The sequence below is a fragment of the Mercenaria mercenaria genome, chromosome 16, assembly GCF_021730395.1.
Source record: "Mercenaria mercenaria strain notata chromosome 16, MADL_Memer_1, whole genome shotgun sequence".
NCBI lineage: Eukaryota > Metazoa > Mollusca > Bivalvia > Venerida > Veneridae > Mercenaria > Mercenaria mercenaria.
The window spans coordinates 40,528,547-40,541,891 of record NC_069376.1 but is presented as its reverse complement, the minus strand read 5'-3'; the positions used below and the strand labels follow the sequence as shown (position 1 = coordinate 40,541,891).

Below are 13,345 nucleotides of genomic sequence, written 5' to 3'. Positions count from 1 at the left end.
TTGACTAGAAACCAAATTTTGTTTGGATCTTCATGTAATATGGAACTTCATGAAATATTTCTTTTCCGTATAGTTTCAGACTAAACGCAATTGCTGCCTTTCTTTAGACAGGATTCCATGTATATAAAGTTCAGTTCAAATGTGTGAATTACAGCCAATCATTGACCTTCTGTTTATTCCTTTGACTTTAATGGTAAATATTCTTTCAGCGGACAAGGAAGCCATGAGGAAGTTGTTGTTGCACCAACAACTCCTGCAGTTACCACCCTTGCAGCACAACTTACAGAGGACAATGAAGATTTTGCTGGTAGAGGGCGCTATCATCAGTCTGAAGTTGTCCAGGGAGAGAACTTTGATGATTATGATGATGACAGTGAGAGCTAGTGTTCCTAATCCACTATATATGTTATTGTGTTCGTTTAGTCTGGCCATTTAAAAGTTTATTTTATTCCAAGCAAAAGTAGTTTTTATCAAATTTTAGATAGAATCATTGTTGTAAGGCCAGTTAATTTAGTATGTGTGTTTAGATAGATATAAAAACAGTGAGGCATATAAGTAAATGCCTGTTTAGCATCTTGGTACGAAATAAATGAGAGAGAGTAAGTTGTTCAGCCCATTGAAATGAATAAGGAATATGTGGTTTTGCTCATCTTGGTCAGTAGATGGTAGACAGTGGGTCTCTAGTCAGTAGCTAGGGAACACTATGACTTTCAGTGATCGGACTTCTTAGGATGATTGCCAAGAAAACCATACTATTTTTAGGGATCAGTAGATCAAAGGTCAAAGCGTCCATGAGACTGGATATGGTTTGTGATCATGTCTGGGCCTAGGACTGTCAATTAGTAGATGACCTCTATTGTTTTAGGGACCAGCATATAAAAGGTCAGCGTTACCAAACATTGATGGCTGGCAAACTGTCAGGCTTACAACATTCAGGCTTCGTAACATGTCTGTCAGTGGTCAGTAAATGTCCTTATATTTTTGTGGTTATTATGCCAAAGGTCAAGGTCACAGCATACTTCATACTTCAGACTTTAAGTTATGTACCTCCAACATGATATCATGGGAGAGGGGACGGCATTTGTATTTAACAAACATCTTTTGTTTATATTTAAGACTTTTCCTACTGTGAGAAATCATATTAAATAAGATTGATGTGGTTATTTCTGAACATACTTTTGGAATAGCAAAATCAGACTCTTAAAGGTCCAATACTAAGGAAAGTGAACATTTTAATTTCTTTTAAAAAGCACAGAAACTATTTCATTTTATTGGAAAATGAAAGTTGGTATGTAGAAATTCGAAATAAATCGCGGTATATGTACAATTATTTTTCTATGAAGTATGAAGAAAGTTAAAAAGACATGGGGGGTCATTCTGTCGATTCATTGAAATTTCAACATAATACACATACATTTTTTTGAGTTCCAAAGACCTTCTGTAAATTTTGACCTGCCAATCTTCATTATTTAGTGTCTTGCAGAAGTCTATGCACTGGCTATGAAAAAAATTGCCAACTCACTTTCCCTTAGTAATGGACCTTTAAACCTTCATTTAAATGAAAAAAAAACAAGTCGAAAGTATAAAATCGGAAAAATGTCATGTAATACCATGTAAAAAAATGAACTATTGTAGAAAACATTGTTACTTCATGCTTAGATCAAGACTGTGGTTATAAAACCTTTATATACTAATAGCGTCACATATAAAATTGTTTTTATACCCACAAGCAATGTTGGGCGGTTTAAACCGCCCCCGGTTTTAACCAGCGGTTTTAACCGGTTAAAACCGCCCCGGTCAGTACTCCCTGAAGTGGTCAATACCGGTCAATACTGGTCGATTGGTCAATACTGGTCAATTAGTCAATACTGGTCAATTAGTCAATACTGACTGTTAAGATATTTTGCAGACTTTATGAACAATTTAAATAATGACTGTTAAGAGCATTTGGGGCTTGATGAAGGTGTTTGCATGCATTATATTATATTCAAGCAACCAGATTAATACTCGCAAATTAGAAGTGGTCAATTTTTCAGCACTGGTTGATACTGGGCATTAGACTGCTTATTTAACTGAACTTCATTTGTAGAAAGTATTTCATAAACTGTAGCAGTTAAGTGTTTGATTAACAAGTGATAAATCTAATTATTTTTACTGGTATTTAATTCAATGAAAAATTGCTGCCTACAACTGGACCCTTTCATTGAAGTGGTTTAATTGTGTTTTGATAGCAAGTGTCACATTGTCTAACTGACACCATGTCTTACAATATACAATAGATTATATGTTGCAGGCCTGTCTATCTAGTCACTAATTAGCTGTCATGATCAATAATCCCACTGTATTAATGAGGTGCTTAAACATGGTAACTTTATCTAAAAAGAAATTAGTTATGTAATCAAAGTACATAATTATGTATTCAAATCACCAGTATTGACCAATATATGTGTTGATCAGGGATACTGTGTAGGACCAAAATTTGAATTGACCAGTACTGCCATTTCAATGAGTGTAATTTATAGTAATATTTTTTTTAATTAATTCAAAATAAAGGCTATACTTTAAGGTTATAAAAGCATTTAATAAACTAGTATTGACCACAGACCAGTCTAAGTATATTGTCCAGAACTGAGCCTGACCAGGACACATTGCCAAGGACCAAAACTGAATAGACCAGTGTTGACCACTAATCCACTGTACTTTTTAAGAAACAAAATTTTATATTATTCAGGCTGCTTTATAATTTTTACATTACTGCTACAGCTTGTTCTAATCTGTGAATGTGCATTATGTAAAAGTGTTGAATAAACCAGTATTGACCACCCAAGAGTGACCAAAGTATTGAATCGACCAGTATTGACCGGTTTTAACCAGTATTGACCGCCGGCCCGGTCAGTACTCATATTGAACGGCTTTTTTCCAACATTGCCCACACGAAATGAAGTTTGTGTGTGAGTGGGGGGGGGGGGGGGGGGGGTTGTATAGGAGTGAGCTTGTCGATTGGCCTGTCCGGTGGTTTTCATGGTTTCTGGACAATAACTCAAGAAAGGCTTGACAGATTTAACTCTGTGATTCCAATTTCGATGTAAATGAGATATGAAACCAAAATTTGTAGTCCTGTTTGGGGCCATATAACCTATACTGTGTTGGTGCGCCGTAAAACCAAAATAAAATAGAATAAAAGATCTAAAAAGTTTTTGGTACACAGGTTAACATCTTAAAATACAGGTCAAATTTGACTTGAGGTCAGTAGGTCAAAGGTCAAGGTCACAAGGACCCAGTACAGTTAAGCGGTTTCCGGATGATAACTTAAGAACTCTTGAGCCTAGGATCATGAAAGTTCATAAGGAGGTTGGTCATGACCAGCAAATGACACCTATTGATTTTGAGGTCAAAGGTCAAGGTCACAGTTACCTGGAACAGTTAAACCGTTTCCGGACAGTAACTTGAGAACTCTTGGGCATATGAGTATGGAAGTTGATAGGAAGGTTGGTAATGACCAGTTGATGACCCCTTTTGATTTTGAGGTCAGTAGTTCAAAGGTCAAGGTCCGTATTGTTGGTGGTATAATTCATCACTCCTGTGACAGCTCTAGTTTATTTTTTTCAAAGTAGAATACCAGTTTTCCTTTATTTAAATGTTTCTTTCTCACAATCATATTGGCTTAACATTACAGTTAACCTGTTGTTATTGCGTCATAAAAACTGTTGTATTTGAAGCCAAAATTTACACATTGTGCAAAGAAGAGTGCAATATTGTGTGTATAGTTTTTAAGTCTTCTGTTGTTGTTGAATGTAAAATCTGATACTCCCCATTGAATGCCCTCCTTAATAGATGCCAACCCCACACCCCAATAAACTTTATTCAAAAGTGAATTGCAGAGTTATTTTGTTAAAATTCATTGAAGAGAAGTTTCATTTCATGGCTGTATAGTATATTTACATAATAAACTTTTTTTTGAAATTGAGGCCCCCTCCTGGGTCATTTATTTGGGCAGTTTACAGTATTGATATATGGTATACTAGTAACTTGTAAAAGATGTTGTCTGCTGAACAGGCAAAATGACATAATTTTGTTTGCTGAAGTTAAATTTGTTGTTTCTGTTGCAGTAACAATTTTTGTCTGTTGCAGTAACAGGTTTTGTCTGTTGCAGTGACATATTTTCTTACTTTTATTAAGTTGCAACCTTTGACAGTAATAGGAATGTGATTGAATAATTGTAGTAGGTAATCCAGATACATGCATGATGAAAAGTTAATCCTCTGTTCTATAAAATGTATACAGTGTTTTAAAGTCAACATTGAAAATCAGACATTGAACACTGGCTTTAAGTTACAAAATTGTCTAGATTTGTTTGTACAATGTCATAGATTAGTGCAATAATTGTTGATAATAATGTTATTATGTATTTGTGTTATTTGTGTTTCTCTTTTGCACATGGATAAATGGATAATTGTATATTTTCATGTAATATGGAACTCATTTTAATCAGCAATTCTTTTTAATGCATTTTATTAGTGATTTAAATCATAACATGAAAGAAAGCATTTATATATATTCTGAAAATTTCACTGTTTAAACAAAGCTGTTACAGTTTAGTTAATGACTTGACGGTTTGCGGTTTCTGCTGCCCACTTAAAAAGTAACGGCTGTTATCAGTGATTACTGATAATAGTACAAAAATTTTGAGTATAAGAAAAAATGTTAATATTGAAGTATTTATAGTTTTAATGTAAGTTTGTGAGTGGTCAGTTGTGATATTATGATTTTACCTACATTCCTGTTTATCTCTTGCCATATACACAGCTGATTAGTGGTATACAAGGGAACATTCCAGAATAAACTTTTCATATTTAAATTTTTTTTGACCACAGGTATTGTTTTACATTATATTGTATGAGAACTTATGGTTGGTAGAAGGAATAGGTTTTATTGTCATTGACCCTGTGTTGAAAATAAAATTTATTGTTTACAATTCTAAGAAAAGATTGATACTTAAGCTTAAAAGTCATCTATCTATACACCAGATGAAAAGAAAGTTTTTTACAGATTTCAGTAATTCTTGATGACTGCTTGCAAATTCGACATCATTCCTAAGATTGTAAAGAGCACAGGAATTTGTCACCCTCCACCTGCCCATACCCTTTCCAATGTTTTTAGCTCACCTGAGCAATGTGAGTTTGTGTGATTGCTGGATCTCCGGCGTCTGTCTGTCTTCTGTCAACATTTAGCTTGTGTATGCAATAGAGGCTGTATTTTTCAACTGATCTGCATGAAATTTGGTTAGAATGATTACCTTGATAAAATCTAGGCCAAGTTCGAAAATGGGTCATCAGGGGTCAAAAACTAGGTCAAATCAAAGAAAAACCTTGTTATGCGATAGAGGCTGTATTTTCAACTGATCTTCATGAAATCTGGTCAGAAAGATTACCTTGATGAAATCCAGGCCAAGTTCTAAAATTGATCATCTTTGGTCAAAAACTAGGTCACTAGGTCAAATCAAAGAAAAACCTTGTGTATGTGATAGAGGCTGAATTTTTAATTGATCTTCATGAATTTTGGTCACAATGATTGCCTTGATGAAATCTAGATCAAATTTGAATATGGGTCACTTGGGGGCAGGGCTAAAAACTCGGTCACTAGGTCAAATCAAAGAAATATTTTGTGTATGCAATAGAAACAGTCTTTTTCAATTGATCTTCATGACATTTTGTCGAAATGATTGCCTTGATGAAATCTAGGTCAAGATCGAATATTGGTCATCTTGGGTCAAAAAGAAGGTCACTAGGTAAAAAAAGAAAAACCTTGTTTATGCGATAGAGGCTGTATTTTTCAACTGTTCTTCATGAAATTTTGTCAGAAGGATTACCTTGATAAAATCTAGGCCAAGATTGAAAATGGGTCATCTTGGGTAAAAAACTAAGTCACTAGGTCAAATCAAAGAAAAACATTGTGTGCGCGATAGAGGCTGCATTTTTATCCCCCCACCCCCCCACCCCTTGAAGAAGGAGGGGTATATTGTTTTGCAGATGTCAGTTGGTCTGTCGGTAGGTTGGTATATACACCAATCCATTTCTGGATGATAACTCAAGAACGCTTAGGCCTAGGATCGTGAAAGTTGATAGGGAGGTTGGTCATCACCAGCAGATAACCCCTATTGATTTTGAGATCAGTATGTCAAAGGTCAAGGTCACATTGACCCGGAAACAGTTTTACGGTTTTCGGATGATATCTCAAGGAAGCTTAGGTCTAGAATCATCACAGTTGATAGGGGGATTGGTCATGACCAGCAGATGACTCTTATTGATATTGATAGGGAGGTTGGTCATGACCAGCAGATGACTCCTAAAGAATTTGAGGTCATTAAGTCAGAGGTCAAGGTCACATTGGACAGGAACAGTTAAACAGTTTCTGGACTATAACTCAAGAATATTTGGGCCAAGGATCATGAAAGTTGATAGAGAGGTTAATCATGATCAGCAGATGACTCCTATAGATTTTGAGATCAGTAGGTCAGAGGTCAAGGTTACAGTGACCCTGAATAGTTAAACCATTTCTGGACGATTACTTGAGAACGCTTGGGCCTAGGATCATGAAACTTGGTAGAGAAATTGGTCATGACCAGTAGATGACCCCTATAGTTTTTGATGTCACTAGGCCAAAGGTCAAGATCACATTGACCTGGAACAGTTAAACCCTTTGCAGACAGTAACTTGAGCCTTGAATCTCGAAACTTAGTAGGGAGGTTGATCATGACCAGCAGATGATCCCTGTTGAATTTGAGGTCAGTAGGTCAAAGGTCAAGGTCACATTGAACCAGAACAGTAGAACTTTTGTTTACAGGTAGCAGATAGTTTCTGTTCCTTGTGCAATTACTGAATGCATCAAGGGGGGCATTTCATGTTCTACAAGCTCTTGTTCAATTGATCTTCATGAAATTTTGTCAGAATGATTGTCTTTATGAAATCTAGGTTGAGTTTGAATAAGGGTCATCTTGGGTCAAAAGAGTAGGGCACTAGGTGAAATCAAAGAAAAACCTTGTGTATGCATAGAGGCTGTATTTTTCAATTGATCTTCATGAAATTTGCTCAGTATGATTGCCTTGATAAAATCTAGGTCAAGTTTGAATATGGGTCATCTGGGGTCAAAAAGTATGTTACTAGGTCATATCAAAGAAAATACTTGTTTAAACTGTAGATACCACATTTTTGGTCCAATCCTTATTAAAATTGGCCAGAAGATTTGTTTTCATAAAGTCACTAGGTCAAACATGTTTACACTGTTATGGGGTGTTTCTCAGGTGAGTGACCTAGGGCCATGTTGGCCCTCTTGTTTACGTTTGGGTTGGGAGATTTCGATTTGCACTTGTTTTTACATCTGTCCATCTGACTGAATTTGTGTCATGCATATTTCAGAAAGTACTTGGCATAAAGTCATCAGAACAATGTTTGATTGTTATTCAGCAGTTTATGTTGTGCACTTTTGATTTGTTTGAGAATTCACTCAGACCAGAATTATGGCCCTTGTCATGCAACTTTATAGGAATATCGCTTAACACGTGAAGTTGTGCACTTAGGACTTTATTTGGAATTAAGCTCCCCCTAGAAGTTTTACTATCAGTTTATTTATCTTGTGTTTCTTGAATTATTGTAGTATCCATACCTGCCACCGACTCCAATCTAAAGCTGAAATTGGCGCTGTGGCTGAGTGGTTTAGGTATATCATACAGTTATTAAAAAGAAGTTGTCTCCCCGGTGTAGCTTTGCTGCTTTGCAGTGTAGTGTCAGGCATCTTTCCTGCATAATACTTATTTATATAATTTTATCTTGGATTATTTATTGAGTTTAAAACTCACTTTTTACATTGATAATTTCATTTGTGTAATTATTTATCATGACTATTCTTTCATTTATTGCCATTAAGAATTTGATGGTAATTTCATTTTTTATGTCCGCAAGTTATTCTGGAAATGTTGGTAAGAGAGTCCCTCTAGAACTTGCTTTTGTTGTATGGTTTACTTGAAGCCATACATCGTGTGGAAAATAGGTAGAAATCATGTTTTTTATTTAAAGAAGTTTAGCATGTGTTGTCATCTTGTGAATGGACCAAAAAGATAAAATTTTAAATTTATATTTACACCCATTTATGTCTTTGTGTTAGGAATCATGTATAGATAATGTGTCAATTAAATACCATCCCAGTTCTTAATGTACATGGTTTTGCAGTTTTCTGAAAGTTGACATTTGTGACAGAATGTTAGAGACACTAACCTCCAGATGTTGGCTAAAATGATCTTTCTTCAGAATTGAAGTTTAGCCATAAAATGAACATAAGAACATGAATTTTTGTTTCTAAGCTATCCTGAAATGTCAAATCAAGTATAAAATTGGGAATTGAACCTGGGCTGCCATGGCAATAGAAATATCTTGACCAATACACCACGGAGGAATACGTACCTAATGGATGTTGTGTTAAATATAAAGCTTTATATTTATGACAATTTCAAAGCCTTTAATATTCAGTGGAAAAAGTAATAAGAACAACGATGGATTCCATCAGGAATGATGTGTCGAGAGTGATTAACATAAGTTGTAGAACTTACCTCACAATCGACCTAAAATAAATTATGTATAAACTAATTCTTATGTGTCTCCATAACGTATTATCTGCCAAGTTTCAATGCGTGCTTAAGAAATATAACACCTAAAAGTTTCTTTTCTTTTGTTGTCATATGATCTTTAAATATATACATTTAGTAAAATTCTACATTCTTTATGTATGCATACCAATGGTTGTATAAACTTACACAAAGCAGATGTTTCATTGAAACAATGGTTAGTGATAGTATAGTATTTTAGTAATGTTTGAATACTTGAATCTCATCTACCGCTCTGTTATATTGTATGTCTGTTGTACCGTTCTGAAAGGTTGGTGTTTTTTACTTTTGTTTATTGTTAAAGTTATATTGTAAATTCTGAAAGTTTAAATACCTTTCATTACACATTTATGCTATCATTACATTGGATATAAATGAGCCGTGCCATGAGAAAACCAACATAGTGGGTTTGCGACCAGCATGGATCCAGACCAGCCTGCGCATCTGCGCAGTCTGGTCAGGATCCATGCTCTTCGCTTTCAAAGCCTATTGTAATTAGAGAAACCGTTAGTGAACAGCATGGATCCTGACAAGACTGCGCGGATGCGCAGGCTGGTCTGGATCCATGCTGGTCGCAAAGCAACTATGTTGGTTTTCTCGTGGCACTGCTCAAATATTAAAAGCAAAAATAGAATGAAAAGAAAATATAATTCTCTGTTTTTAATATCGTAAATTTTCCTTGATAGACTATGCTTATTAAGAGACCACTTACATTAAGAAACCAACTTTTCGGTTCCTTTTTGTGTTGTTTTTAAAGAACAAAATACTTTTTAGCTCACCTGTCACATAGTGACAAGGTGAGCTTTTGTGATCACGCAGCGTCCTGTGTCCGTGCGTGCGTGCGTCCGTGCGTAAACTTTTCCTTGTGACATCTCTAGAGGTCACATTTTTTGTGGGATCTTTATGAAAGTTGGTCAGAATGTTCATCTTGATGATATCTAGGTCAAGTTCGATACTGGGTCACGTGCCTCAAAAATCTTGATGATATCTAGGTCACATATGCTCAAAAACTAGGTCACTATGTCAAATAATAGAAATAACGACGTCATACTCAGTTCAACACTGGGTCATGTGGGGATAGGTGAGCGATTCAGGACCATCATGGTCCTCTTGTTATTAAGAGACCATTGTGTTGAAAGACCACATTTTGCTCTTAAGGTGGCCTTTTAATACAAGTTGTACTGTATATATTAAACACCATAAACGTGAATATGTGATGTGTGCCAATACTTTTTTGGACTTTTGTTTGGTAAAATCCTGTCTTTCAAATATTAAAAAAATGACTATAAAGTGTATAAAGATGGTAAAAAGTCCAGACCTGAAAAGAAAGTTCCATTTGTGATCACTTTCAAGTAAGTTTTCCCCAAGAAACTTGTGTAAAGTCTCCGTAGCGGACTGGTAAAGATTGCTGAATCAGAATCACTTACTGCTCACTCACTGTTCCAAATCTCACTTTAATACGGTGTAAAACTATTTCATGTAAACTAGGCTTACAAACAAATTTGTGGTTCAACTCAGATTGCTTAAAATGATACCCAGAGTGTCATTTGGTGTCTCTTCCATTATCAAAAACTGCAAAGTAATTGTGACATTGTGACTCTAACCCAGACTTCCACAGACTATAGAATAGTTTGGTAATTTTCCAAAATTATTAGGAGGGAATGTCAGAATCTCAGAAAAACATTGAATCATCTTGTTTTCTTAGAATTTATTTATAAATCCATGTTCTTTACAAAGATGTTAAATGTAGTCACTTTATATATGGTTATTATTGTACGCATTTATTTACTAGTTTTAAACGTTATATACATATTATTTGAAATGTTGATGACATTATTTTTGAATAAAAATACATGAAAATATACTTTGGTTTTTCAGTGTTTGTAGTTAATGTAGCAGAGACATTGGAGTGGGAATAGGGAAAATAGGGGGCAACACATTATGCTTTGAGTAAAGCTCATTTTTAGCCTAAAAAGTTAATTTTTGCAAGGAAATAGTTAAAAATAAGCGTATTAAGATAGACTTATGGTAAATAATTTTGACCATAATAGGCTGTTGGCAGCAATGGGAAGAACAGGGCTTTTAGTAAAAAAAAAAAAAAAAAATGAGGTCAGCTAATATACCTGTGGATGTTGTCTTTCGTGTGTGGTTATACTGCTAACACTCTAGTGGTCATAATTTCAATATAGGATTGAGTAAACTTTGTCAGGAGGGATATGAAACAAGGCTATCTCATTAAAAATTAGGTAACTAGATCAAATCATACAAGAGGGCCATGATGGCACTGAATCGCTCACCTGAGTACCACTGCTCAAAATGAAATGATCAAGTTTTGACATAGAGCACATAGGCATACACATTAAATAACATCAGAATAAACTTTTTCATGTAACAGTCCATTTTGACCTATTAAGGGTCAATTTCCATACCAAGTTTGAGGGTCCTAGGCTCAAATGCTGCATTTTTGTACTAACATGATTATTTCTTACCCTGGAAGATTTAAAGAACATTTAAAACAAATCTCCTTAGATGCTGCTGATAAATATTCGTTTACACAGAATAAAGGGAAATAATTTGTCATAAATTCAGTCAAAAGTTATCTACCCTGATTCTGTGAGTCCATCTGATGGCACAGATGACATTTCGAATTGGTAATTCAGATACACCCATTTAAATTTGAAACAAAGGGAGGTAATCTGACATAAAATCAGTCCATAACTACCCTGATTGCCTCAATCCAGCTAAAGACAATAATGAAATTTCAAATGAGTTCTATAAATATTTACCGAGATAAATCCATTTTTATTAAAATCAGGGGAGGTAATCATGCACTGGTATATGCATGTAGAAGATACAGAGTACAAGCCTATACAACACTACATTCAAGTATTCATATCGATAAATATTCAATCAAGAGTTATCTAATATGACTATTTCTTACCATGAAAGACATAAATAACGTTTCAAATCAATCTCAAAGCTGCTAAGGTGTATTCATTTAGATAAAAAAATAAAGGGAGGTAATTTGTCATAAATTCAGTCAATATGTACATTCACTGATTGTCGAAGTCCATCTGTTGACATAAATGAAATTTCAGATCAGTATCCTCATTAGTTACGGAGATATATCCATTTCAATTTGAAAGAAAGGGAGGTAATTTGACATAAAATCAGTTCATAGTTACCTACCCTGATTGTCCAACTATTAAATAAAAATAATCAAATTTCAAATAAGTCCTATAAGTACTTACTGATATAAATCCATTTTATTTACAATCGGGTGAGGTAATTAGATATAAAATAACTCTGGAACTACGATTGGATCTGACAGATCCAAGATTTATTGTTATTGAAGACATTTCGGAACCTGTATCAAATCAAACCATAAACGAAGTCTCTATACGGCTGCAAAAGGCAAAATAGCAAATTCTGGACCTTTAAGGGACCATAACTCTGGAACTCATGATGGAATCTGGCCAGTTAAGAAGGAACCAAGATCTTATGGTGGTATACGTTGTGTGCAAGTTTGGTTAAAATCAAATCATAAATGAAGACGAGGTCAAAATAACTAATTTTGTCCCTTTCAGGGACCATAACTGGAATCCATAATGGGATCTGGCCAGATCAACAAAGGAACCTAGATCGTATGGTGAAACAAGTTTTTTGTAAGTTTGATTAAATTCAAATCATAAATGAAGCTGCTATTGTGCAGACAAGGTCAAAATAGCTAATTCTGGCCCTTTCAGAGGACATCACTCTGGAACCCATAATGGAATCTGGCCAGTTCAAGAAAGGAACCGAGATCTTATGGTGATACAAGTTGTGTGCAAGTTCATAAAATCATAAATGAAACCTCTATCGTGCAGACAAGAAATTGTTGACGCACGGACGAACTGACGACGGATCACGGACGAAGGGTGATCATAAAAGCTCACCTTGTCACTATGTGACAGGTGAGCTAAAAAAAACCCTAACATTATAGTGGCCATATTTTGTGTCTGGTATATATCTACATTAGAATGTTTGTCTTTATGAAATCTAGGCCAAGTTAGAAACTGGGTCATCTGAGGTGATAAATTGGGTCACTAGGCCAAAGCATGGAAAATCTTCGTGAACACTAGAAGCCATAATATATGTCAGAAGACCCCTGCAGCTTTGGGTTCAGTTGATCAAAGATTAAGGTCAATTAATAAATACTTTATAGCAAAAGAGTGCTTTACCACTATTTATGCATGATGGGTAGTCATACGTCGGGCGTAAAAATTTCACGAGGGCGCAGCCCGGGTAAAATTATTTGAACGACGTATCACCACCCGAGTGTATAAATAGTATTAAAACACGCTTGTGCTATAAATTATTTCGATTCTAATATGCCCTTAATCGTAAACAGTAGATAGAATATAGAATCGCTCTTTCTTGGTCGCAACAAAAACTTTGACGTCACTGCACGTTAATGTGACGTCATTCTAGCGTAAGAGTGTTTTAACAGAGGCAAGCATATTAGAATATGACATTGAGACCGGCTGAAAATTGTTATCAACAACAACAACAAAAACTTTTAATGTTCCCAGTCGAGCTTCAGCATAGGTAACAATGTGACTTTAGACTAGAAAAAATATCAAAAAGTAGCTTGAAACCGCTTAGGACGTCACATGATTGTCTATGATCAGTAGATGTCCCTATTTGCTG

General features: G+C 35.1%; 2 protein-coding genes across 2 annotated transcripts in view; one reads left to right on the top strand and one right to left on the bottom strand.

Annotated features, from left to right (window-relative positions):
• LOC128549651 (solute carrier family 12 member 8-like) overlaps window positions 1-1,360 on the top strand; it is a 47,907-nt gene extending 46,547 nt beyond the window's left edge. Inside the window, 1 exon segment of the mRNA XM_053526797.1 lies at window positions 210-1,360. Coding sequence (XP_053382772.1) covers window positions 210-384 — 175 coding nt within the window. The 3' untranslated portion in view covers window positions 385-1,360.
• The window catches only part of LOC123539959 (E3 ubiquitin-protein ligase UBR5-like), a 243,411-nt gene that overhangs the window by 73,314 nt on the left and 156,752 nt on the right, over window positions 1-13,345 (bottom strand). The gene's annotated exons all lie outside the window — the stretch shown is intronic.